Source organism: Rhinolophus sinicus, linkage group LG15 (assembly GCF_036562045.2).
Source record: "Rhinolophus sinicus isolate RSC01 linkage group LG15, ASM3656204v1, whole genome shotgun sequence".
In the NCBI taxonomy this organism is placed as follows: Eukaryota; Metazoa; Chordata; class Mammalia; order Chiroptera; family Rhinolophidae; genus Rhinolophus; species Rhinolophus sinicus.
This window is the reverse complement of record NC_133764.1, coordinates 8867604-8894653: the sequence shown is the minus strand read 5'-3', so window position 1 is coordinate 8894653 and position 27050 is coordinate 8867604. Positions and strand designations below refer to the sequence as shown.

The following is a 27050-nucleotide window of genomic DNA, read 5'->3' as shown; positions in this document are numbered from 1 at the left end:
TGGCTTCTTCAAGGTCGGTAGTCCCCTCTGCACCCTGCGCCCTGCAAGGGCGGGGCCGAATCCATCTCCTTCACCACCACAGTGCCAGCACCCTGGCTTGTGGCTGCAGTGGCAACACATCCCTGTCTTTGAGGCTGAGCCAACAGCAATCATTTCCTTTTCCAGTTCAAGAACGACCAGGCAGCTGTGTACCAAGCTTCTCTTGCATTTATTTGAACCTGCTTACCCAGCAATCCACAAAGGAGCTTACATGGGGGTGATATTTAGGACTCCGGTGACCTAATCCTGGGATTATCGTGGGAGGCATGGGCTGGCGGGCAAGGGAGAGCATGCGGGGAGGTATAATGGGAGGGATTCTAAAGACATACTGTGTTTCCCCGAAAAATAAGACCTACCCTGAAAATAAGCCCCAGTTAAGATCGTCAGCCAGATGGACGCATTTAGTAGTACGTTACAACGATTTTCCAGAAGAAGATGACATGACTGCATTTGAATAAATGTAGATTGTTGTACATGAAAAAATAAGACATCCCCTGAAAATACGCCCTAATACGTCTTTTGGAGCAAAAATTAATATAAGACTCTGTCTTATTTTTGGGGAAACATGGTAGAGAAGAAGGAACCGGTGGATTGCCAAAGACACTTCCGTTTGGCAGGGAGCTTTGCTGTGTGTTTAATGTGCTGTGGGTTTGGAGGCCTCTCTCTTGGCCCCTGGGGTGTGTATGTGTGTGCACATGTGTGTGTGAGTGTGTCTGAGCAGTGAGGGGCAGCAGGAGAGCTAAGCAGTTGGCATCAAGGGTTCTTTTCCTTTTCATTTAATCTTTCCTTCACTTTTTGAGGCTCAAATTGGATCAGTCGCAGAATTTCCCTATTGGCCAGGGTCCTCTCGATGAACTCTTCCTCTGTAAGTTTATCTGTATATGGGGAAACAATACTACAGTCAGGATTGGCTGTTCCACGCTTCGACAAAGCTGATATGGGCCAGCATGCCCCATGCAGATGTATCTATTATGAAAATGCTGAGTCTCAGTCCCAAGGGTACCCCCCACCCCTGCCCTAGACACCCAAATCTTCCTCCTGGCCCCTGGATCTCCCCATGAACCAGCAACGAGAGGGTTAGTGACAAGAATGGCGAGGGGTCCAGGATGCATTCCAGTGCTGTGTGTCTCTTCTGACTGGCCAACGCCTCTGTCTGGCTGGTTATTACATATTTTGAATGTTACCCCCGGTCTCAAGCCTCAAGTTCTGGGGGGATTTCTAGGGGACTGAGCAAAGCAAATAGAGCCTCAGCACAGAAGCAGGGAACAGCATCCACCAGGGAGCAGGGAGTTAAAAGTGAAGGGTCCGATGTGGTGCCAGGCAGAGCCTGGCTTATGGAGAGTCCTCTCTGCCCGCCCTAACACCTGGGCAACCCTACAATTCCCGGCTGACAACTCCTCCATGATTCTTTCCTCTGCATCTCTGCATCCCCCATCTACCTCCCCATCTGAGACTCTGAGAGAGCCTTGCCCCCACCTACTATTCAGTTCTATGCACTTAAATGCCTCACTGAGCCAGCCCTTCTTCTGTGCCAGGGCCACTGTGCTTGGGGCTGGGGTCACTGCAGGAGGCAGAGGGCACGGTGTGGTACAGAAGGGAATGAGATAAAGTCCCTGGCCTCAGGAAACTCCTTGTCTGGCGGGGAAGACAGTCACCTGTAGAAATAAGTCTGAAATGAGAACGGTGCTCTTTCAGCTCATGATTATTCTCCTAGTTGCCTGCACGTAGCTCGGTGCTCAACAAGGCTTGGCTGAACTGAATGGTACTTAAGCCTTAGGAACATCCTTAATCCCTCCTGGATCGGGGTCCAGGCTGGTTCCCTGTGTAGGTCTGAGTGGTGAAACTTGGGTTGTAAAGTCCCAGCTGTCCTGTCAGCCTTACAGGGGGCTAAAACTGCCATCAGAGCCCAGTTCTGGAGTGAGGTGTTGTCTCCAGGTGGGCTGCGTGAAAACACACACTTCACCTGGCAAGAGTAACACGTCAGCCGCCTGACACCACCACCTCTTGTGATGTTCACCTGGGTCAGTTTTCAAGTTCACAAGTAGCAGAACAAGTGACTCAGCACATGGCAGACCCACGGGGATGTTATGAAGGGGGTTAAAGAGCAAATGGGGTGAGGTGCCACAGGGAGTCATCTTAAACAGCTAGGATCTGTGCGAATGAGGAGGAGAAAAGGTGCCTAAAGGGGAGGTGACATCAGGGCTAGGACTAGGGTGAAGCAAGGGAGGCGCCTACCCTGCAAAATTTAAGGAGGCGCTCCCTTTCAGGACTGTGCAGCCCAGGTGTGTATCTAAGAATGAGTGCCTCCTTAAATGTTGTGCCAGGCACCTCACTTGCCTCGCCCTAGTTCTGGCGCTAGCTGTCAATGACCTTCTTGTTTAGTAGGGCAACCGTGTACTTCTCTCACTTTCATCATCCTGGCCCCTGTGGCCACGTGACATCAGCTCCTCTACCGTACCCTTCCCAAGATGGCCGTAAGCGTCATGCTCTAGCAGCTCCAATTCTGGAATCCATCACCTCTTTCAATGTAAGAACACACTCCTTGGGCTGCTCCCAGCCTAAGACTGGACAAGGCAGGATACCAAGACAGGTCAGCAACTTGAGAAGGGGGCTGAAGGACACCCCATCCACTTTGCCAACACTTTCTTAGAACAGCACTGCAGTCTGAGACTTTTTTGACCCAACCTTCCTCTCTGCCCACAAGCACCCCATTCACTTTGCAGTCTGAGCCTTCCCAGCCTCTTCTAGATCCTTCTCCATTTCCTCTCATAGGCTTTTTCCTCAACAAATCTCTTGCAATCTAATTTAAATCTAATCCCATCTGGCGGTGCTTCTGGGGAAACCTAAACTAACTTCCGAAGTAAAACCATATAAATTGAGATCCCCCGTGCGTGGGATCGATGCTAATTCAGATGTAGGCTGAGCTGAAGTTTGCCCTGTCCTCAACGTCCAGAAAGCGTTTTTAAAAACAATAAACTGACATGTCTACACACTGGCACTTCGCTTAAACAGAAAGCGGTTTGCAATTCCTCTAAACTCTCCGTCTGCACACAAACTGCTAACAAGCTGTTGCCTTTGCTTTTTACTATTCCTTCAATATGGGCTAACTCTGTTATAACCAAAGATGTTGCTCTTCAAAAGCACTCCATTTCTAGCTTTCCTTCTCCCCCATAGACTCTCAGGCCAAGACAGAGTTGTATAAGCCATAGAGTGTGGCACCCTTCCCATCAGCAGTGTCAGCCCCAGACAGGCCCCAGCACTGCGTTTGCTGACTGTTCTGCCCATTCCCCCCAGAGGCCCTTCAACCAGCCCTGCACAGGTGCATGATGGGATAAGGTGTCCCCTGTCCTGCCTGGGCACTGGCACTCAGTAGGATAAATCTTGTCGGGTCTCGGTAGTGAGGGAGGAGGCATTCACCATCATCTTTCTTTCCAAAGAAGCCCCAGATCTTCTCAGCTCGCTTCTCAGGGGTATTTTCATCATCTGGAAGGTGTTTCACGTCCTCAGGACTGATCATTTTGAAAATCGCCTGCAGCAAATCGAGAGTAACAACACATGTGGGGAGCAGTAGGGGCTGGCGGCCCTGGGGAGGCCCACGTCGCTGACCAGGCATCCTCCACGGCAGAGGTGAAAATGCAGATACCCAGGCTTCATCCTGCCCTACGCAATCACAATTCTTGGCAGGCGGCCGGGCATCTGCATTTTTGAGATCTTCAGATGGGACAGGGAATGTGGGGGAGGGGTGGAGAAGGCTTTCGCTTCTTATTTTGTTCCTTTCTGAACTGGTTGAATTTCCTAACTATGTAAACATATTACTTTCACCTCACTTAAAAAAAAAAAAAAAAGAAAACAAAGAATAAAAAGCTCCTGATGTTGCAGTTTGGGAACCACTACCTTGAACCCTACCTCCCAGAAGTTTTAGAATATCTAATGGCTTTCAGAGTCCACGTGATACCCAGGTTTCCCAGCCAGGTTGGCTTATGGTAATAATGGCTAACATTTGTTGAGCACTTAACATGTGCCATTTTTCTAAGCATTTTTACAGGTAACCTTCGTACACACTTTATGAGGTAGGTATACCAGGCCTTATTTTACAGATGAAGAAACTGAGAAAACTAACTTGCTAAAAGTCAGCCAGCTAGAAGCAGGAGATTCTAACCCAGGCAGTTGATTCTAGAACCTCCATACTTACATTACCTCACCCGCCTCCTGTTCGTATGCCTTGGAAAACATTCCAGTGGAGGGGGAAGGGACAGGGGAGGTGTCAACAAGAACTTCCCGAAGGTCTCCCCAGGGCACAAGAAGCCCCTCATTTACCCTTCTGCTCAGGGAAGGAACCAGAGAAAGGCTTAGCATTAGACTCAAGGATCCTTCTCACTTCCCTCTGCTCTTACTAATCAAGGACCCGGATGTGCGATGTGCGGCAAAGGAGGAAGAACCTCTGGACCTGCGATCAGGGAAAGGGACAAGGGGATCTCCATGTACCCTTCCAGCTCCAGGTTACTTCCAGCTCAGTAACTCCAGGGCTGGCCAGGCCCAGAGAGGACACTCAAGGTCATGGCCCCCGAGCCTGTTCCAGCCTGCACCCTCACCTCTTGAGGCAGGCCCGGGGTGCAGGCAGTGTGTTGGGTGGGAGCTGAGAGAGCACCTTGGAGATACCTGGGAACACGGCCAGGCAGGGACAGTAATGCCCATGAAATTAGCCTGGAGGGAAGGTCACTAGCTTTTAGAAGTACCCTTTTAGCTCCCCATCCCGCCCTGTGCTATAACAAAAGGAGCAAGGAAATCAAACCGAGCAGCTTGGGGCAGCAGCCTTGGCTGGCAAGTGCCCAGCAACTGAAGGGTAGGTGGCTCCCTTAACTCTTCTCTCTGTCCTGAGCCATGGGAACGATGTGCAGGCCTGATGGCTAAACACTGGGAGTGGCTGGCTGCCTGCCCCACTCTGCTTCTAACACCAAAGACAGACTGTCAGGGTCTTGTGAAAAAACTGAGAAAGAACCATCAAATGCTCACCCCAGGCCCTGGGAGGTTATATGGTTTTTCCAAGGCCATGCAGCTAGTTGGTGGCATAGCTGGGATGAGGACCTGTAACTCTTGACTCCCAGGTCAGTGACTTTGTGATCTGGTGAATAACAGAGCCTCGGTACCACCTTGCACAGCCTCAGCCATGGATGCTCCCCCTCTCTCTTCCCTTCCCCTCCCCTCCCCACCTCACCCTTCCCTTTCTTTCTTCCTTCTTTCCCTTCTCCCCCTCCTCCACTTCCTCCTCCTTTTCCTCAAAGGACACCAACTTGTAGGCCTCTGCTGAGCCTGGCATCCTTTAGGTGGTTCTGAGGACGTGTCTCCATCCCAGGCTCCCCGCCAATCCAGGGGGGATTGATCTGAAGGCCCTGTCCAGATGCCAGTGTGGTTTCCACACACGCCTGCCCTTAATGGGAGATCCAAGCAGAGTCCACTGACCAACCGTAAGATGCATGTTTGGCAATTTCATTTATGGTTTCTCCTAATAAGGGCGGAAGAACTGCTCAAGTGAAAGCAGAATTATAAATGCATAAAAAAATTATATAAAATATGATAAATGTTCTCCCTCTTAACAAGAATGGAATTAGAGAAAAAAAGCAAGTGGCATGGAGTAGAGGGATAAAAAAGATCAAAGGGAAATACAAATGATATAATAGGAAAAAATGGAAACATCCTAATTGCCCCAAAATATGAGAATCATTAAATAAAAATATGGAAAACATTAATAACTAAACAGTAATTGAAAAGAGGATAAAATCATATAGGAATATATTATATTTCTAAAATTATTTTAAATATACAGATAAAAGACTAGAAAGGTATATACCAACATGTTGACAGTAATTTTCTCTAGATGATGTAAGTAAAGGTAATTTCAATTTTCTTTTGCATCTGTTTCTAAATTTCATGAATTATTTATGTATTAAATAAAACTATTTTCAAGACACCTAAAATCTTCACAACAAATGACCTGATACTGGACCAATATGGACAGAGAGGAGAATGCATGTTGGGAAGCACTGGCTTCCAAGGAGCCTGAGGAGCCCGTGGTTCGGGCTAGAACACAGGACGGATGAGAAAGCTGAGGCGGGCAGGGTGAAGTGACCTGCCCCATGTTACGTAAACAATCAGAGCTGGCACCCAGATTTCACGTCCTCCACTCTGGCCTTTTTCTACTGTATTTGAAACATGTCGAGTATTTAAAATGAATTGTGAAAGAATTTGAATATGTACTGGTGAAAGTTTTGAAGGACATTTTAATGAAAAAAGGAAGGAGGGAGGGAGGGCGGGAGGGAGGAGGAAGGAAAAAGGAAGGAAAGAAGAAATGTAAGCAGGCAATTCCCAGATTCTTCTTCAGGAGAAAAATGAAGCTGTGGGAAAGTGCCCAGCTTTCCATTAATATCGGTATATGAGAGACCCCCTCCTCACCAAGGTCTCAGAGCAATTGAGTCACAATGGACCCCCCACTCCACCCTCCAGCCCCGCCCCCAGCCCGCCCCCAGCCTCGCCCCCAGTGCAGTGCACCAGCAGCAGTATCCGCAGCAGGGAGGCCCTGACCCTGGGTGACCCCAGGCCCACCCAGCCATCACAGGGGAGGTGGAGACTGACCATGACAATCTCGAGCACTTCGTTCTTGCTGATGGCCCCATTGCCGTCCACGTCGTACAGGGAGAAGGCCCACTCCAGCTTCTGGTTGGGCCTGCCCGCGGTGGTCATGTGGAGGGCGATGACGTACTCCTTGAAGTCCAGGGTGCCGTCGCTGTTGGCATCGAAGCTGCGGAACACGTGCTCAGCGTAGGCCTTGGGGTCAGAGTCGGGGAAGAACTTGGCGTAGATGCTCTGGAACTGCTGCCGCGTGATGCGGCCGCTGGGGCACTCCTTCCGGAAGGACTGGTACCAGGCACGCAGCTCCTCCGCCGTGAACTTGGTGTTCAGCTGCAGCTCCTCCAGGATGTCCTTGGACAGGGACCCGCTTTTGCTGTTTCCCATGGGTGAGGGGGCGTGGGCCCTGCCCGGCAGTCGCTGCTGGACGGGTGGGAGCGACGTGGTCTCCGCGTGCCCGCGCTCGGTGCTGCTGGCGATGGATGGATGTTGAGATGTTGCTGGATTAGGAGGATTTGCAGCAGGTTCACCCCAGTACTTGGAGGGAGGAGGGGCTGGGAGCTCATGGGGGGTGGGGTGGGGGCTCCCAGAACCCTTCTGGGATTAAAATAAAGAGCTGACCTCAAGTGGTCAATCCATCTTGGCCTTCTGGGAGGACAGGACAGGACAGGCGGTCAGAAATTTGAGAGCCCAAGCCTTGGGCCAAAGCCTTCCCTTACCCTCTCCCAAACTCGAGCTCTGTAAGAGCAACTATGTTCACGGTATGGCCTCCCGCCTAACTCTGAGGTCTGGTGGGTGGCTCTTTCACTGAGCTCTACAGTGCAGGGGTTAGGAGCCAGGCTCTGGAGCCAGCCCGGGCTTCAAATCCCAGCTTTGCGATTTGCTAGCTGTGTGACCCCAGGCATGTTTTTTCACCCCTCTCTGCCTAGAATGCTGTTCTCCCATTCTTTCACCTTCTTCGTGGCTTTCCTTAAATGTCACCTCAGCAAGGCATGTACTGTCCATTCTATTTACAATAGCACGTCCCACTCACGACAGTCAGCACACCCCAGGCTGTTTATCCTGCTTTGTTTTGCTCCCTCCCCCATACACCTTCTGACTACTGTTTTTCATTCCATGTGCTGGTTGTACCCTCATCAGAATGAAAGCTCCATGGAAGCCAGGATCTGTCTCTTTTGTTCCCAGCTGCATCTCCATTGCCAGAATGGTGCCTGGCCCTCAGTGAATATTCCTTGAGTGGACGGGCATAATAATAGCAATCGACCTCATTGTTATTGTGAGGCTAGAGATAATATGAGCAACACACTAAGACTAGAGCCTGACACATAGCAAGTGCTACATACATGTTAGTTTTTGTTATTATTCACCTATGACAGGGATCAAAAATTAAACTGCCTACAGGGGCTGGCAAGCAGAGGGAGGGAAGCAGCTGGAGCAGGGAGATAATAGGGAGAGGTGAGGCCAGTGTCACACATGGAAGAGGCTGCCAGTGTTCGATCCATTTCCGTGTGGTCGTATGGGATTATGGCCCCGTGTTACTAAATTTTTCGATTATCCACGAGGCATCCATAAATCAGATTGTTAGACAAAATTTCCAAACTTTTAAACTTTGGTTGTTAATTCATAAATTTCAAAAACACGGTGTGGGCCAAATACAACGTGTCTGTGGCTCAGTGTCAGCCCGCACATTGTCAGTTTGCTACCCAGCCTGGTGTCCAGAGCTTGCAGACAGAAACCCAGGCTTGTTGAGGGAGTGGAGAGGTAAATGGGAGGCAGAGAGCTCTGCAGAGGAAGCCTTCCCGTCCCTGCCGTCAGCTCAGGAGCATGTACAAGACACAAGGAAGAACGCTGGTGAGTATATTTGGTAACTGAATTCTCATCACCCAAAGGAAAGGTCCGTGGTGCCCTGGCTTGGCAGAGCATGCCAGAGGGGACATGCCTGGAACCCTCAAATGACCAAATTGGATGGGAAACTGTCTCCTCTTTGCCCAGGGGTGGTAACTACAAAGAACAAACCCCACAATGTCTAGGCAGGTGAGTTGGGGTTTGCACCCTATTTTATAACAGGTTAATACTAGCAGGGGACAGCAGGTCCCCATTCCTGGGAGAAAGCCACTTGCCAGGCCCGCCCTGATGTTGCTTGGGAAGGACTGAGAAGTTCAGGCGCTGACCTCGCCCGCTGTGGTTCCAGAGCATTTCTCAGGAGGCCTTAATGTTAGGGTGTGTGTGTGTGTGTGTGTGTGTGTGTGTGTACTTCCCCTTCAGTTTGTGAGAGCATATTATTTCTTAATAGGTGCCCTTTCTCTTCTTCTAGACTTTCACTATTCTGTAGCAAGGCATTTGTTCTCAACAGCAGTGAGAAATAGGACAGTCACCCAACTCAAAAACCAGCAAACAAACAAAACCCAGGCCATGAAAACGGGGCCAGAGGCTTCACCTGTTGCCTCCGAACCAGGTGTGGGAGGCCATTAGAAGTGCCCCTGGGTGCCAGGCCTGTCCGCAGCAAGCCTGCAGGTGAGGCGAGGCCAATGTTATAGGGAAGAAACGGAGCTCCAAAAGGCATGCTTCCGGCTAGGATCACACGGCTGCTGAATGGCAAAGCCGGGAGGAAAGCCCAGCTCTGCCCAGCTCCCTGTTCATGGCTCTTTTCATTACATTACAACTCCTTTCTCAAGGAGGCCTGAGTCCAGGGGCCAAAATGCTCCATTTCTGTGGATGAGGAGCTGGGGTTGCCATAAAAATGGACAAGGCCGTGGGCAAGGAAACAGGGCCCCAGGTTAATGCAGAAAGCAGCCAGAAACCCACCAACCTGCCTTGCCCTTGGAAGGAGCTGGAACCAGGTCGGAAGCAGCCTGGTGCTGTCCACAGTCTTCAGGTTGCCGTGCCCGGCATGGGTGGGCAGGGTGGGGGGGGCCCAACCGTGGGACGGAACCACAGGCAGCTGTGTTGATGCTGCTGAGACAAAAGTCATGACCTGGAGGTTTGTTTGAAAACCTGCATAAACATCTTCTGTCAAAGGGACTGTTTATGCTCCTTAGCCAAACAAGTTGTTGGAGATGATGTATTGTGAGTGGATTTGTTAAGTCTGAGCTGGGGCCCATAAACTCTCCCCAAACCCCAAAGACCATTGGGGAGAAGGCCTCGTCTTCGGTCGGAGTCTCAGTTTGTGTCTTCCCTCCCGGTCCTGCCTTGACTGAAAGAAGCAGGCTCTTCCCAGAGGCTGGCCTGGCCATACCCCAAGCCAGGAGCTCTGTCTTGGCTGTTAGTCGGGGCCCAGCCCCGCAGCCCTCACCCCCATTCCTCTGCCTTCCCCTGCCATGAGCTGAAAGACAAGATGACCCTTCTTCTTCTGACCTGGAACTGGAGCCTGCACACAAGTCTGCACCGAGAGGGCAAAGGGGGCATGGAGAGGGTGGGTGGGGGGCAGAGACTAGGAAAGAATGCTCCTCCTACAGCTGTCCCATTGCACTGAATGGCAACCCATCCTTTTGGGTGCTTAGACTGAAATCCTCAGCACCTTTCTTTCTCCCACAACCCCACTCCAGTCTGTCAGAAATTGTGTTGGCTCCACCTTCAGAGTACATTCAGAACCTGACCATTCTCCCCATCTCCACCTCTCCACCCCCTCAACCTGTCCTGCCCTTTCCAAGGGCAAGGAGGAAGGAGCTGGAACCAGGTGGGAAGCGTTCTGCTGCTGTCCGCATTCTTCGCATAGCTTCTGCGTTACTGCATCTTTGGCTTCCTGCTTCTGCCTTGTCCCTTATAGGTCTGCAGCGAGCCCTGTAGCAATGAAGCCAGGCCGTTTGCTCCTAGGCTCAGACCCCGACTCAAACAAAGGCAAAGGCCTTCCATCACTGTCAAAGCCCCGCAGAAGGTGCCCCTCCCCACCACCCCTCTGCTCTAGCCACAAGCAGCCCTCCCCACCCCACCCCAACTCCACCCTGGGCCTTTAACCAGGCCACATTCTCTGTCTTTGATCTAATGCCACATTCTCAATGAGGCCACCCTGACTTTCCTATTTAATATAGCAACTTACCCACCCTCACACTCTGCCCTTTTTCTTTCTCTGTAACTCTTAATACCTTCCACACCCACAATGTGTAATTTTTTTATGTCTATTGTTTTTGTCTGTTATCATAAGCTCATGAGGGCAGGAATCTATCTGTTTCATTCACTGTGTTCCCAGTACCTAGAGCAGTGTCTGACCTATAGTAGGTGCTCAATAATTATTACAGGCAAGCAGGCAGGAATGGATGGATGACTGAGGAAAAAAGCAATAGCCAGGAGCCCCTTCTGTCCATAGGGACAGAAGTCACCAGGGGAGGGGACTGAGGCCTGGGTCAGGTGTGTGGGTCTGGCAGCATGGCACCCACCTGGGGATCAATGCCCAGGTGCCCTTTGTCCCTCTGCTAAGTCATCAGGAGTAAAATTATCACCAATCCTGGGAGCCTGGGAGGAACACTGAGACCGTTTGTACAAAGGAGTGTGGCAGCCCTCCAGGAAGGAGGGTCGCCCAGTGGGACCCAGTGTCTCTGGACAGTTTATTTCACATGGGATGAATCAAAGCATCTCAAGTGTACACACAGCCAAAGGAAAAAAATAGGAGAGCATTTAACTTCCTGAAAACGCTTTATAATAATGCAGAACAATTATATATAGCAAACGCCTTCAAAATTTAAACCCTTTAAACATTTAATTCTTCAGCATTAATACACACAAATGCTATTACGGGGAGTGGGGAGGGGTTGGCAAGGGCGGATAATAGCCTCCATAGGGATCAGAGTTTCAACAGTGTTACTTATAAATTATATTACATCAATTTTATTTACTGATCTAGGCAGCCAGAGGGTGGAAGGATATACAATGTGGAGTAAACACATTCATACCGGGATGAGGAATGCTGGCAGGAGACACAGCTTTTTAACATTAAAAATGTATAAAGTATTTAGCAAAAGTTACAGAAAACAGACCAAACAAGCAAGTTTATTTTGTTAGAAAATTCCACTTTCATAGGATTTGCTGATGTGCTCGTGTCTGTGAAGGTCGACCCCCACCTCCCATCCCATGTTCTCCTTCCCCAGGGAAGGGCAGAGATGTCAATTTGGGGCTGGTCACCAAGGGTGGCTGGTGTCCCTTTGGATGTCTCTCCCTGGGTCCACATGGCTGCCTGGAGGCCACAGCTCCTGAAAACCGGTCTGCTGCATGTGATGCTGGAAGAGGAGAGTCTCCACTTGACAGATGAGTCCACAGAGGTGCTGGGAGGGGATGTGACTTCAGGTTATGAGACAAATGAGACAGCAGAATGGGGTCGGTCCAGTGCTCTTGCCCTGGTACATACGTTTTCCCTCTCCGTCCGTGTCACACCCACCCCATTAGAGCACCCATGTGCCAGACCCTTTGCATTCCACCACTGCAATCCCCTTAGAAATGTCCCTGAAACACAAAGAGTCAATGTCTCCTGAATAGCAGAGAGATCGAGGGTGGTCACAACCCCTCGCCCTCAGTGGCACCTCCCAACGAAGGTTCCTGAAAGAGCCTCACCCTCCCATCTAGAGGGAAAATGGAACATTGCTTTTTTGTCACAGGTCTTATTCTTAGTCAAACCTGCTAAAACAGTAATTGGGTCCCTCACCTTTGGAAAAGACCTGACAGGAATAAAACTCCTGGGTGGGGGGGGAATGATGAGAGTCCCCCCTGGCAAAATTCAGCCCAGAATCATCCCAGCAGCATAGATCCTTGGCTCCCCGCCACGGGACCCTGTGGGCCTGGGCTCCCATTCCTGACCTTCACCTGGCCAGGACTCAGGTTTTGCTTGGAGAGGTGCCTGGTTGCCTTCCAGAGCTCAACCTGAACAGGGCATGATCAAGACACGGCTTGGGGGAGTCGTCACCATGGGGGGTCCTAAGAGGAGCTGCCTCATTCTCAACAGCTCTTAATTTTAGCTTCATTTGTGTCTCCAAGGAGACATGCCAGGGTATCCCTCTCATGAGGATTTCAGGCACCACCACGCACAACTGTGCTGATGGGACCCAGAGTCGGTATGACCATGTGCATAGGGTATAAAATTGGAAATGAGAAGGGGAGGAGATAATGCAGTAACCGGAGGAGGCCTAAGTGACCTTCCAGAACAAATACTTTCAGTTTGCAGATGAACCAAGAGACCCAGGAAAGGGTCGTGATAAGCCCAAGGTCACCTCCTGCCTTCTCATCCATGTGCCTTCCACATCCCAAGTGCTCAGTGAATGCCAAAGACTCAGTGAGCTGACATGAGGGTTCCCAGGAGGAAGTAGATCTGCTAGTTGAGGGCACAGCAGCAGTGGAAGGCAACTGAGCCCTGCTCACCCTCTTCCCCAAATCCTTGCAGCTTTCTGCGTTGTCAAATCCTAACATGAATCAAAAAGGCAAGTGTGAGCCCCAAGAACTGCCCGTGGGCACAGCTGGCGTTTGGAGTAGGCTTGTGAGCCATAGGAAGCAGGCTAGAAGCAGCCATGCAAACAAGCTGAAGACCCCAGAACAGGAACTTCTGGGGCAGACAACTCACTTTAGCAGCAAGGAAGCAGTGTGGTACACCCATGCAACGGAACACTGCGCGGCAACGCAAGGGAAGAAATTATGGACACACAACTACATGGGTGACCCAACCACACTCAGCTGGGTAGAAAAGCCACTCAAAAGCTACGCAGTGTGACTCCATTTATAGGATGTTCAAGAAAAGACAAAACTATGGGTCAGAAAATCAATCAGTGGTTACCAGGGGCCGGGGGTGGGAGGAATAGATTGACTACAGAGGGGTCTGGGAGAATTTTTGCAGTGATGGAAATACTATGTTTATTTGGGTGGTTGTTACGAGGTTTTACACATTTGTCAAATTCACAGAACTGAATACTTCAAAAAGGTGAATTTTACTGTGTCTATAAACCCCTACACTGTATGTTAAATACTTCAATAAACCTGGAAAAAGAAAAGGCAGTGTGTCTTGTAGGGGTGGGCTGGGTTAGGGGAATAAAATCGTGTGCTGGCTAAGTAAGCATGCGACTGACCTGTACCCCACTTAACATTTGCAAAGTGCTTTCCCTACCTACATAGTAACCAGCGGGACGGCAGAATCCTGTGTAAACTCTCCTTGTCAAGGCCGCTCACAGCTGGAAGTCAAATCATTTAAACAAGCCGAGGTCTTTGACGTCCTTTGAATTTAATGGCTTGTATTTCCAAGAAGGGACTTTGGCTCAGGCAAGATTTGTATGCACCCACCCACTAAATCTAGTAATTGGTTTCACAAAGGGAATAGAAACAAACCCCTGGTTTACGAGTGTGCACACTTTCTGTTTGCTTCAGCCACTGGCCAGCCCCAACGAGCAAAGCGCCTCGTACTGCAGAAGCCCTTCTTGCCCAACAGGCATTGGGTGGAGGTGGAAAGAAGGCCCAAGGTGAGTCCGCTGGCAGAACCTCAGGACAGCCATCCCTGTGGTTCAGCTGGCCAGTGCTTTGCAATACTGATCCAAAGCACTAGAAAAACTAGAGAGGAACAGTGGCTTTTCTTGGAGGTTGTTGTGGCAACCAGCTCACTGGGAACACCACGTGTCTTAGAGATATATTTTTCTTAAAATCAGGTTTTCACAGACAAAACTAAGTGCATCTGTGTCTCCCAGGTGGAGGCCAGTAGAAAGGTCTCACCTGATTTCAAACATGGAACAATGGATGTGCTCAAGAATAACCCAGACTCACCCACTCTGAACAAACCCAGCCAAATCCTCTTATAACCTAAACACTGAAACGTAAACAAAAACAACAACACAACAACCTACCCAGAGTGCACTTTTAGATACTCTAGACTTCATCCTGAACTTGACCCAGTGGGGGGCCCTGTTAACAAGGACCGAGGGCCTGGACTCTCGGCTCCAGCCCTGCTCCTCATTCCCTGTGTTCATCTCACAGCACTTACTGGCCACACTTGGGCTTCATTCTTCCTCTTTGTAAAGTAAGGAGAGTTATTTAAAACAAAAACAAAATCTTGGAAATTCGAGTTGGGTATGGGCTGTGAGAGTCTCGTGACCAGGTGATTGAATCCTTGATGCTATCTACCTTTGACCCAGTGTGCAAATGCTGCGTGGTGGTCGCTTATATTGTAATTACAGGCTCACAGTGGGTTAAATGTGGAAGGGATGCCATGTTCTCCTTCTCCAGAAAGGTCTACATAGTCCCATCTACATGGAAAATAGAGGGGACGGGGGAGCGTGCCTGTCTTGTGTGCCAAGTATCTGCTGAGTAAAAGAATGAATGAATAAATGTAGATCTATCAGCACAACATAAGAGCATCTCTGAAAACCTAAATTCTGCACAGAGTACTTGTATGTAAGACAGCCCGGAGAAAAGATAAGTCTATACAAAATAAGAGATTGTGGACTTCCCTGCTCACAGGGCCACATCTTGCCCTCAGATCTTAGCACAATGCTTGGCCTTAGCTAAATACTTGACGAATGAACAAAGGAGTATGTGAGGAAGCTATCGAGACTGAGGTGAGGGACTGAGAGGGAAAGAACAACTTCAGAAAACAGACTGGCCCACAATGGGCCAACTCGGGCTACTTTGGAAAAGGCAAGAGCTCCGTCTGTCCCAGGGAATCCTCAGATGGGAATGAGAAGACAAAAATCAACGAGCCATATCCACTCAAAATATCTGTGTTAATAACAAGGCTATTGGCTTTGAATATTTCAAAATCATCCACAAATTAGTTTACTAAGCGATTACTACTAGCACCCATGTTCAGTAAAGAAACCAAAAAATCATATCTTAAAATTGGTAGCTGGTACCATGGCCAAACTTCAAATCTGGAAGCAGTGGTTCTCCATGCCATGGACAAATCCATTCTAATGACCTTCAAGTTGGTTAAGGTCTTCCCTCACATTGACCTTTTTGACTGGGATGCTTTAAGTAAGAAAAGAAAACTGACAAAATTTGATTTGCTTTAGTATATATTTGACATCTTTCTACCACAAACTAAGAGAGAGTAATTCTGACAATGAAAGAAGTGCAAAAGATTCAAGATTAATAAGTCATCAGTTACCGACATGGAAGATTGTGAGAAACACCAGTGAGCTGTGCTCTTAGAATTCTGCCCTCCTGTGAAGTATATGGGTCCTGTAAATTTGAAGTAATCGATGGGAAAGATTAACTAAGAAAGATGGGTTCTTAGGGCATGGGTTCCAGGCTAGAATTGGCCCCTTGGCTAGCTGTGTGACCTCCTTCAGGTCCCTTTTATTATTCTGGCCCCTTCAAACTGATTCTCAAGACTTAGCATGATAGAGAACATGGTTTGGAAAGGGAGTAAGTGATAAGCAAGGACCCGATGGCAGCCCTGAAAGCTGTCTAAGTCACACTCAGACTAGGCTTTTCCAGGAATCAGGAGATGGAGAAAGGGGACGATGGTACCAGCAACAAGCCAGGGCTCGGTGGAAGGCTCTGGAATGTGCAAAAGGAGCTAAGAAGCCAAGGTGGTAGGACACTGCCTAGTAGGTGACAACTTACTGTGGCCACATGAGTCTTCAGTGCCTGCACAGGGACCACCAGTGAGAGAAAACCATACAAGGGACAGCAGTTCCGATCCAGCCATGCAGAAGCAGGTGGAGCATCTGGGGGATGACAAAGACTTGCCCCAACCCATCTCCCACACAGGACGGACCCAGCCCCATTAAGGGCATGGGAGCGGGTGGGGTAGGGAGAGGGAGTGTCTGAAGGTTGGGTGCATTGGGATGTCCAGAGAGGAGACTTTACAGAAGATGCCTGCTCTAATAGGAAACACAATTCAACGCTCTGACTCAGGGCTAATTTGCTGAATGAGGTAGTTCCATCCTGACCTCTCCAGGCAGGGTCAGTCTGGGAAAACAGGAGCCAAGCCTTCTTCCCAAGACCCTTGATGATGAAACGTGACAGAGAAGAGCAGGATGTGGGCTCCCAGAATGCAATGGGAAAAATAGAGGACTGCAAAGGATTCTGAGCGTGGGCTGTTCAGATGAATGGTGACTTCTATCCACAATTCTGATCCTGACACTTGGCTTGGAGACAGAGACGTCCCTCCCCTGACACTTCAAAGCCCTGGAGACAAGGGGGCCAGCTGGAGGAAGGGCTTTGGGGCTTCCAGGGGCGCACACATGTGACATAGCTGGCTCTGGGTGGGGAGGTGACCCATATGTTGCTCAGCAGGGATCATAAAGTTCCAGCCTCAGTTTGTTCTCGGAGCGGCAAGCACGGCACGGCAGTTGGGGGGGCTTCGGCCTCAGAGACAAGAGCAGGGCTGTGAATCCATCTTCCTGGCCTGGGAACACTGGGGAGCTCCCAGCAGGGCCATCCAGGCTGTCCTGGAAAAACCAGTTTCTTGGGGAATCAGCACACCCTCCCCTCTCCTCAGTGGACCAGGAGAGTGGGTGGGAGGCAGCTCCACTCAGCAGCAGGCCCCATGATGGGAACCACCACCTCCTCTCCATTGGTCCCTCAGCCCCTCTCCTTGGCAGGACCCCCGGGGCCGCACGCGCCCTTCTAGATCTCCATGTCCACAGGGCGGATGTTGCCTGTCTTGTGCTCTCTAACCCACAGCTCCCTGTCTTTGGCTGGGTCCACTTTTCGAAGCAGTTGGTCCACAGGCTCGACTGTCTGCAAGGGACGGAGAAGAGGAGACACTGTCAGAGGCAGCAGCCAAGCCAGGGACATTGCCTCTGAGCCATTCTGCTCAGGCCTTTGCGCCTGTCAAAGCAGCTTCTACAGAGGGATGTAGGGCCTCAGGGGAAGCCCATGGGAGGGACAGACGTGCACAGGGCAGTGCCAGCAGGGAGCCTGGACCTCTCCTTCCCACCTTGCTTCTCACTCAGTGCACTTTACCCTGCAGACCTCAGGGCTGGATGAAAGGGCAGAAATGTCTCCAGGTCTGTGACCAGTTCCTCCATTTGTTCTCCCATTTACCACCACAGAATAGGACAAATAGAATTTCAGCTTTAGACATTCTGCATATTTCTAGAAGTTCTTGAGGGGATGCTGGTGGTAAGAAATTCCCTGGGGTAGGCAATAATGTTTTTAGGTATTTTAACTATGATGCGCTAATTTCTCCTCAGGGTAACAGTTCATGTGTGTTGCATCTATTTCATGCATTTCAGATGGGTTCACAGGGGCATCCAGGACAATCTACAATCCATCCCAAGAGGTCGCCCGCAGGCCCGAGAACCTGCCCACTGCCCATCTTCAGGACAGATTTATTTGTAGTGACCACTTACTTAACCTGCCATGGCACAGTGGCAGTTGCTCTCTTTGGCCTGGGGTACCCCTGGGGTCCTGCTGGCCTCAGCCTGGGGAAGGGGAACTCACGCTTTGGTTGAACATGTCCGTTTCATGCCGCAGCTGTGTGTACTGGCACAGATGTTGCCGGATCATCTCCACCCTCTCCACCTCCAGCCGCTCCAGCTCCTGCACAGGAGGAAAGGACCAGAGACCTCTGAGCATGTCTCCTCAACTTGGGGACCTTCTCACCAGACAGTTCTCAGACCACCCTCTACGCAGAACACAAGCTGCCACCTGCTTAGACCCGATCCCGTCTGAGCCTCTGGGATATGACAAAGAACTCACTCTGTATCTAGAGGTGCAGGTGAAGATAATGATAACACAGCAGCTATTATTTTCTGAATCCTGTCCTGCAGGCACAGTGGGTGCTAAGAGCTTTACACGTATTACTTAACTGTCCTTACAATAATTTTAAGACATAGGTTCTGTTCATATCCGCTTTGCAAACAAGGGAATAAACCCAAAAAGGTAACGTCATTTTCCCAAAGCGCCATGGAATTATGGGAGAAGTGGGGTTTGAACCAGGGTCTGTCGTGGTCTTAATCATGGTTCTGCACCAGTGCAGCCCCAGCTCCAGTTCCCCAATGGGGTGGAGAAATGGGACACATGAGGGAGTGTCTGTGCCCCAAACTCCTGGGGCTTTGTCCTTGGGCCTCTGCTGGGCAATCTCTCTTCTCTGTCAACCCCTAGTGCTGAGGGACAGACCAGGCCAGGGGAGGCGGGGTGGGGGGGTGGGAGTGGGGTGGCCCCTGTCAGAGGGAAGAGTGGAAAGGGTTTGTCCTTTGGTTTCTAGGGGGTGCTGCATCTTTGGAATTTAGGGGATCAGGCTGTTATTCTGTGGGCAACTAGGTCACTGCCTAGGTGATTAACCAGAGAGGGAGTAAAGCAGAGGGCTTAATTAGGAGATTAACCAGGAGGAAAACCGGGTCACCATTCTGTGCTGCATGGATGGGGGTGGTTTCGGGCAGTGGGACAATGCGATAAGCACCTGGCATGATGCCTTCTTTCTCATCTGGCCCAACAGCGCCAAGTACCAACTACATTTCACTGCAACAGGTACTGACTGAGGAGGAGATGCGGCCCCATTCACGAGAGAAACTCAGGAAGGCAAAAAGAGGGTCTTGTCTATTCCTCACACCCCTTGGTCATGGGCCTCCCCCGCCCCAATTCTTCCTACACAGCTCCCCAATCTCACCATTTACGCACCTTGCACGGATCTCCTTTCTAGGACCTGTGACTCATCTGGGGGTAGGAGGGTCACACTTCCTACAACTTGGCTATTTGTCCAAAAGGGGCCACTGTCCACTTGATTGAGGGCATCCTCAGTTGAACCTGATTCCTCAGGGGACAGCCAAGGAGGATATAGCAAGACTCACCCCTTGCCTGGGTTCATTCACACACATAGGAAGTGCCAGAGCAAGGACTTGAATGAATGGAGACTAGCCCAGAGTCAAGGTCTTGACCCCAACACTAGAGCAGATCTAATGCCCTTCTCTATAGTCACCTCCACTCCAGGACCTATATGCCTGCCTGCATTGATCCAGGGTGTCCTGAGCGCCAGTCCCCAGACTGACATACATACCCATTTCTGGGCACTCACCAATGTGGTGGTCACCATCTCTTCAAACCACTTGGACTGGGCCTGGTTGTAGAGGTCCACACAGCGCATGAGGTCATCTCCTGGAAAAGACCAATACCACAATCACGTTCTGCCCTGTCCTTGCCATAGCTGCCCTCTCCCACGTGCACCCCACAGCCATGCCCTCTCCTCTCCTTGGGGTCATGGAGGCCATTGGAAAGTGGGTGGGAGGGGAAAACACAACAAAGAGAGGGGACAACGCAGCACCACAACAGACCAGCTTCAGAGTGCCCATCTGCACTTGACCCCAAATCCCAAGAATTCAGGATGGGGGTTTCTAAGTGTGTGTGTGTGTGGGGTGGGGGTGAATGGTGGGTTACTCCTAGGACCTACAACCCCTATCATGAGTCCAAGAAATGCTTCCTCTCTAAAGATGGCCATTTCATTTCACATTGGAGAGTCTTTCTTGGTTAAAACATGTCACAAGCAACTTGGTACTAGTTAAGAGTAAAAGAAGAAAAATTTTCAAATTATGGCTGTGTGTGTGTGTGTGTGAGTGTGTGTGTGTGTGTGTGTGTGTGTTTACACGCATGTGTCAGGATGCCATTCTGAAACACAAAATAATGTGTCTGATGGTTTATGGCTCATCCATGTGTAGTAATGGTATGAAAACATGAACTAGAGTGTTACACACCAATATCAGGATAGCGCTTATGTTGGGAAACAGAGAAAGGATGGGTAGGAGGAAATGAGCTCTTTTTATAGCATTTCATTTCATAAGAAAGAGATCTGAAACAAACAACTATTCCATCTTGATGACTAGTACATTGTTTTCTGTAATCATATGTACGTTTGAAACATTTTGTAATTAGAAAGAAAACGAACTATAAAGTAATTGCAAACATTACGAAGGTACCAGCACCCCAGAATCCTGCTACACAAAACACAGTTCCTAGAACAGCAGCATCAGTTTGCCCTGGGAGCTCGCTAGAAATGCAGATCTCAGGATGTGCCTGTTACGTGGTGAACCAGAAACCGCATTTGTATAAGATCCTTAGGTCATCCGCGGGCACATTACAGAGAAGCAGCTCCGGAACGCACCTCTTGGTCTAAATGTAGGTTAGATCATCGCACGGTTCCAGAGAGCATCAGGGTCTTTGCTCTTGACGGAAAAAACTCATGAGCCAACCAAAGCTACCTGATTTACTCTTTAAATCTAGTAACTGGAGCAGATTCAAAGTTATTCCTATAACATCACCTTGTTCATATGTATTCTCATATGAAAGTGAAAGAAAACATGATCCAGGGCCTGAACAGTAGCCCCCTTCCCCCTGAACCACACCACTGGCTAGGAGACGACCCTTGAGTAGCGGAACCCAAATCAAGGCCTTCGTTCATTTTGTTCTTGGTTCAAGGCCAAGGACTGGGCCCTTGATCCCAACTGGACTGGAACTGGAGGGAAGAAAGTTGATACTTCACTACAAATGCATGCCCACCAAGACCCCGTGCCTAACCCAGCATGGACTTAGCATGTTGTCCTATAAAGATACAACCAACATAAAATTCCCAAAGCCCTATTTGTCAATCCTGATTTTGAGAACATGCTTTGGTAAGTTCCACAACATCAGGAAATAGGGGAGGTGAAGGAAGGTGTGTCTTCTCTCTGCAGCGCAAGGGTTTGAAATCGAACCCTTCTGAACAGTACATGGATTCTGGAACCAGAATACCTGGGCTGTCACATCAGCTCCACTGTTTACTAGCCATGCAACCTTGAACAAGTCAATGAACTTGCCTACTTCACTTTCCTCATCTGTACGATGGGGATAATAATGGTACCTTCAGAGTCATGGTGAAGATTAAATACATCAAAATATGTAAAGTGCTTGGAACGGACACTGACCCAGAATCAGCAAACTGAAACACGAGCTACAGTGATGAGAATGATGAGACAAAATAAAGTCAAGCCATGTGAGGATCCAGCTGCCCTCCCTTCCAGTAGTCTTGGAAAAGATAATGGAGGGGGAGGAAAGGGAGCAGAAGGAAAGAAAAGATGGCATTTTTGGGGTAATAGGCTGTCCAGCAAAATGGTGACAAGTCAAGTCTTTGGAATAAGAGAAGAAAGAATTCTGGGCCACACACTCCATAACTTAGGCCTTGGGGATGTTTCTCATCCTGTTTGCAATCAGTTTCCTCACCTGTGAAAGGGTATTAAAAAAATATACTTCCTGGGCAGCCGGTTGGCTCAGTTGGTTAGAGCGCAGTGCTCATAACACCAATATCGCTGGTTCGAGTCCCACATGGGCCAGTGAACTGCACCCTCTACAACTAGAGTGAAAACAATGGCTTGACTTGGAGCTGATGGGTCCTAGAAAAACAAACTGTTCCCAGTTAAAACAAAACAAAACAACCTCCCTACAGAAAGACTATGAAGATTAAGAGAGAGAACGCTCTAAGGCACGTATGTAGCCTGGTGCCTGGCACACAGAAAGGTGGTATTTTTTAGAGTTGGGTCTAAGGACTAGTCATTTTCATCACAAATAATTCCAAGCTATCGGGATAAGAAACTATATTATCTGATGACTGCAATAAAGTGAGAAACAAATATCAAGATTAGAAAACAATAGCACAAAATCTGAACTCATGAAAAGATTGTATTTTAAATTTGGCTCAAAGATGAAATCAAATCACAAATAACAAAATATCTACAATATGAGAATGAAAACCCTGCAAATCAGAACTTAGGGAATATGGTTAAGGCATGGGTGTGAGGAAAAATAAGTGTCTTGTGGCCTACATATTTAACTTTTTTTTTTAACCTGAGGCCAAAAAAAAAAAAAAAAAAAAGGAAAGGAAAAAGTGATTTAAAAAGGGAAAGGTCTTTCTAAGTCTGTCAGTCACAAAACCTGAACTCATAAGGGAAAAGGTCACTATACAAAAAAATAACAAGAAACAAGCCCCAAAAAGCCCCACCAAAAGGCAAAAGCACCAAATTAAAAGATAAACAACAACCTAGGAAAAGTATCTGCAACTCAAAGACAAAAGAATATTTTTCCTAACACATAAATAATCCGTATTAATCAATCAATAAAACGACCAGCCACTAGAAAATGGGGAAAGGATATGCATTATTCAGTTCACAGAAAAAAGTCACAGATGACTTGTAAGTCTATTTTTAAAATGCTCAAGTTCAATGAAAAAAAAAAGTAAATTAAATTAACAACAAGATAATTATTTTTCACCAGAGAGCTATAATGTCACAAGTTGATAACACACACAGCATTGACAAGAGTTTAGGGAACAGGCATTTATCACTGTTACTGGTGGGCATAGCTCTCTGGAAAGCAGTTTGGAAATATCAATCAAAATGAAGATTTAGTCTCACACACAGACACATTTACAAAGACATAGCATTGTTGGCATTGCCAAATGCTCCGAAACAATCTGAAAGTCCTACAAAAATCAATTAGGGAAACGATGAAATAAATCTGGATAACAATCATCCTTGGAAACTCTTCAGACATTAAAAATGTCTGATGGACATGAATAGATGGATGATTAAATGTATTGGTAATGGAATGTAGCTATCTCTATGAGTTATCAATTAAAATATAAGTTCAGAACAGAGAGTACAACATGATCTAATGTGTATACATTTAAATATAAATATTTAAAAGCTTTAAAAAATTAAAACACTAGGAAGTATTGACAGTGATTATATCTGGCAAATTAAGATTTTATATGCTTATGTGCTGATTAAAAATTTTTCCCAAGCAAAGATATTGATTTTGCAATATAATTTTATTTAATAATTTAATAAATTAAATGAATTTAAATATGCCTCTCCTCAACCTGTTTCCCTTCCCACTTCCAACAAGTATATTATGCCTTCTGTTTCTGGATCCAGTCATTTATCACTGTGTGTTATATGATCTTTATATCAAACGTTATGTTTATATTCTATTATTTTGTTACTGACTTATATTTATACCATGTTATTTCAAAATGTCCATATGGTGGCTGCTTCATTCTATAATGAACGGTTCATCAGAAGTTGAGGTGAAAGGGACCTACAGACCATCTTAATCCTACAGCACACATTTCAATCCCAAAATGCAATATGTATTGTCCTTGCATGCAGTGAAACTGGTCTTTTTTTTTTTAAAGAAATATTTGGTAAGTTTTCTACTATTAGGTTGGTGCAAAAGTAATTGCGGTTTTTGCAGTTGTTTTTAACCTTTTAAACCGCAATTACTTTTGCACCAACCTAGTAGTTCTTAACTGGCTTTTCTCCCCCTTCTTTGGACATTAGCTAATTTTTACCACTAGGTGGAAGCAGAAACCAACTCACTGGAGGCATCTTTTAGGGAGAATCTGACATATGGTTATTTTGTGGAACAAAATGTCAGCGTCTGGCTGGGGCAGGAGCCCATCACCAAAGGTGAATCTCTGGAGTATCACCCCCTGGGTGGGTGGGGTTTGTACTTCTCCGAGGGGCTCTACACAGGGCCAGGACCCCTGAATTCTGGGTGCATGGAGGAGTTACCACCTACTGGTCAGACAGCCAGGGCCTGGGCAGGAAAGAGCCCTCGCTGGGGAGAGTGGGAGAAGCCCAGTCACCACCATGGCCTGGAGACAGCTTAGCCTGCTCTCCGCTCCACAGCCCCACCCGCCAGCCTTACCATGGGCGCTGTACCTTCCTGGGACCTCATCCCCCAGCCCTCTCCTTGCTGTGTTGCCTTCCCCAGGCGAGGACAGGTGGGCCATGGTTCCCCGCACTCACCAGCCTGTGTGGACTTCCTCCTCGCCTTTTTGATGTCCTCCTCTGTCTTGTTGCTCAGCTTGATCTCCAGCTGCTGGGTCTTCATCTCCAGGTCTCTCTGCCGTTCCGTGAGGGCTTTCCGGGCCTGGGGGCCAAGGACACGGAGAAGCTGTTCACAGGGCTCAGAGCGACGAGGGCCCCACGGCTCATGTGGCCCAGCCTTCCCTTTTCTAGGGAAGAGTCCTTTCATTTGTTTTTGTGGATGACGCCACTTGGCTCCGAGAGGAGAAGCAGCTAGACTAGCGTTCCTCAGCAGAGGCTGCAGCATGTCTTCTCACCCTCACCTCTTTCAGCTGCATCCTGACCTGGCCTACAGCAAGCCTCTCGGACCACATTTTCATTGGGACATGTGCACGTACTGAGGGCCAGGCAGTCCTAAAATCACAGTCTTTCCAGGATGGAAGGAACCACAGGTCATCTATGTTACCTGGCACCAGTGCTTAGCAGATGGCAGCACCAGTCACACCATTCTGGGGCAGGACAGGCCCTTTGGTGGCAGTTTGGTGGTGGCAGCTGGCAGGTACCTGCAGCTGAACATGCCCTTCTCCTAAACCCTTCCTACGGCACTGGAGTCAGCCCCTGGGGAGAGCTCTCCTCCCTCCAGAGCTGGCCATCAGCTCCCACCGAGCTCAGACCTCTCAGGCCTCTGGCAGGGGAGTAATTCAGTCAGGAAGGAATCTGCCAGGCAAGGCCCACACAAAGGGGCCTTCTGTGGTCAGACAGCACATCCAGGCTCCATGTCCCACAAAAACATGGGTGTACCTCTCATGTCATGTGCCTGATGGAGCCCACTACATCTCCCATGGCAGGTGTACCCTATAGAGCCTGATCCCACTGGCCCTCCAAGCAGTGGTCCAAGCTCCATGGGGAAGTAGCTCCTATCTGCCCTTTGGCTGCGGAGACAGGTAGGTCCCTCAAGTGTGGGCTGGAGTGCCTCCACCCACCCATGCCACCCTGGCACACACAGCCCCTGCTAGTTCATAGCCCACCCTCTTCCAGCAGCCCCCACCTCCCGCCCACCCAGAATTCTGGGCCCCCCCACCTTCTCCACTGCCGCGTAGCGGCTGGCGAGTTGCTTGCGGAGGTCAGCGATGTGGTGGTCACACTTTTTCATGTCTTTCTTGAAGTTCTCACGAAAGTTCATCAGGGGCTTCTCTACCTCGCTGTGAAGCTGTCAAGGAGAGTTGGGGGGAGACACACTGAGGACCCCAGGACATCAGCTGCAAGCAAGTGGAGGTAGGAGGGGGCATTCTCCCACCTCTTCATGTAAGGATGCAGCCTGAGATGGTGGCCTGGCCCCTCTCACAGGAAGGGTAGAAACGAGTGGCTGCTTGTCAGGTTGTGGTTTAGGAAATCACGCCAGGCCCCAGCGTTCACACCGATGGTTGGACGGGTTAGAGTCTGGAGCTTTCCAAGTCCTTTGTCAGCTACCTCCTTCCTCCTCTAAGCTCCCACAGCTTCTTGGCGGGCTCTGCTTAGGTGTCCATCTCCCATACTTTCCAAACTGGGAGCTTTCTGGGGGCAGAAACCAAGCCACCCTCTCTGTCTGTAAGACCTTGGCACACAAACGCCGTGTGGATGCTAATTAGGTGATCTCAGGTCGATTCTATTTATTGAATATCTGCTATGTGCTGGGTGAAGAGATTACGAAGGTGATCTGGACATGGTCCAAAGCTCAAGGAAATCTGTGGTGGGAACCACCTGAAGTGTGGTGGGAACTTACAGGTCCCTCTGGTGGGCTTTGCTCAGGGGGGTTCTCACCTCACTGGTCTGCAGAGACTGGTACACTTCCCATCCCACCACAGGGAACCAGCCTCATAATACGTGCGCCCGAGAAAGCGTGTTGCTCTGAGAAGAGCTGGGTGACCTTGTATTTCCAAGTTTTTTTTCCTTTTCTTCTATTCCTTCCCTCTTTCCCCTTCCACTCCCTTTTGAAGAACTTTTACTTAAAACTTTTTTTGGTTTGGTGTGAACATGAGATGTATTTGATAGGAAAACAGATCAATGTGGACCTGTTGTGGTCAAAGCCAGTGAGCCGCCTAGAGGCCCCCTGACTCAGCCTCTCAGAGTCCCTACCCACCTCAGCCTCCTATGCCCTCCTGACTTGCCCTTCTGGGACCCCACCAACAAGGCTTTCCTGGGTCCTTTGGCCTCTACCTGTCCCAGAAGTACCTCAGGGAAGGAAGCACAGCTGAAGTTCCCTGGACAGATGACCCCACACCCACCCACTTGGGGATCCTGTGACTTCTCTTGTCTTCCTCCTCAGCAGGCTCTCGTGACCTGATCTTTTCTCTGGAGACCTGGAGGACTTAGGTGTTCCTAGTTCTACACAATCAACTACACGTGACTGTGAGTTCCAAGAGGGCAGGAGCCGTGCTGGCTTAGCCATCAAGAAGTCTGCAGCATCTGGCTGGAGCCAGCGCGGGCCGAGTGCCCTTTCCCTGCTGGGGAGAATGACAAAATCTTCAATTCAATGCCTGATGCGCTGGGTGACAAAACAAGTTTTGTTGGATGACCTTTAAGGCTCAATAGGGAGTGGGCCATCCAAATGCCCCTCACCTTCGTATGTTAGTTGTAAATGTCTGTTATTTTTCTGAGCCCTTGAAAGTCTCCTTGTATAGGTAAACACCCCCATCTGGTGGCAGTTTGTAAGATGCTACAAAC

At 49.0% G+C, this 27050-nt stretch overlaps 2 protein-coding genes across 15 annotated transcripts in view; both read right to left on the bottom strand.

Moving 5' to 3' along the window:
- Window positions 1-258: 258 nt before the first annotated feature.
- Window positions 259-7134, bottom strand: RCVRN (recoverin). The gene is made up of 3 exons (XM_074320038.1): window positions 6670-7134; window positions 3457-3568; window positions 259-914 (listed from the first exon to the last, which is right to left on the bottom strand). Exons 1-3 carry the CDS (start codon window positions 7048-7050, stop codon window positions 793-795), a joined length of 615 nt encoding a protein of 204 aa, XP_074176139.1. The 5' UTR covers window positions 7051-7134; the 3' UTR covers window positions 259-792.
- Window positions 7135-11273: 4139 nt separating this feature from the next.
- Window positions 11274-27050, bottom strand: part of GAS7 (growth arrest specific 7) — a 209415-nt gene continuing 193638 nt past the window's right edge. For all 14 annotated transcript variants that reach the window (XM_019755227.2, XM_019755228.2, XM_074320748.1 and 11 more), the window contains 5 exons: window positions 25429-25557; window positions 24348-24471; window positions 19589-19668; window positions 18016-18114; window positions 11274-17310 (listed from right to left, as the gene is read on the bottom strand). In XM_019755227.2, coding sequence (XP_019610786.1) covers window positions 17197-17310; window positions 18016-18114; window positions 19589-19668; window positions 24348-24471; window positions 25429-25557 — 546 coding nt within the window. In that variant the 3' untranslated portion in view covers window positions 11274-17196. The remainder of the gene's footprint in view (window positions 17311-18015; window positions 18115-19588; window positions 19669-24347; window positions 24472-25428; window positions 25558-27050) is intronic.

Excerpts from the sequence above, each read along its gene's own strand:
- RCVRN (XM_074320038.1), bottom strand. The coding sequence starts at position 7,050 with ATGGGAAACAGCAAAAGCGGGTCCCTGTCCAAGGACATCCTGGAGGAG. Across the intron at positions 3,569-6,669 it reads AAGTGCTCGAGATTGTCATG|GCGATTTTCAAAATGATCAG; the intron begins GTCAGTCTCCAC and ends GATTTGCTGCAG. Across the intron at positions 915-3,456 it reads CTTTGGAAAGAAAGATGATG|ATAAACTTACAGAGGAAGAG; the intron begins GTGAATGCCTCC and ends CCCCATATACAG.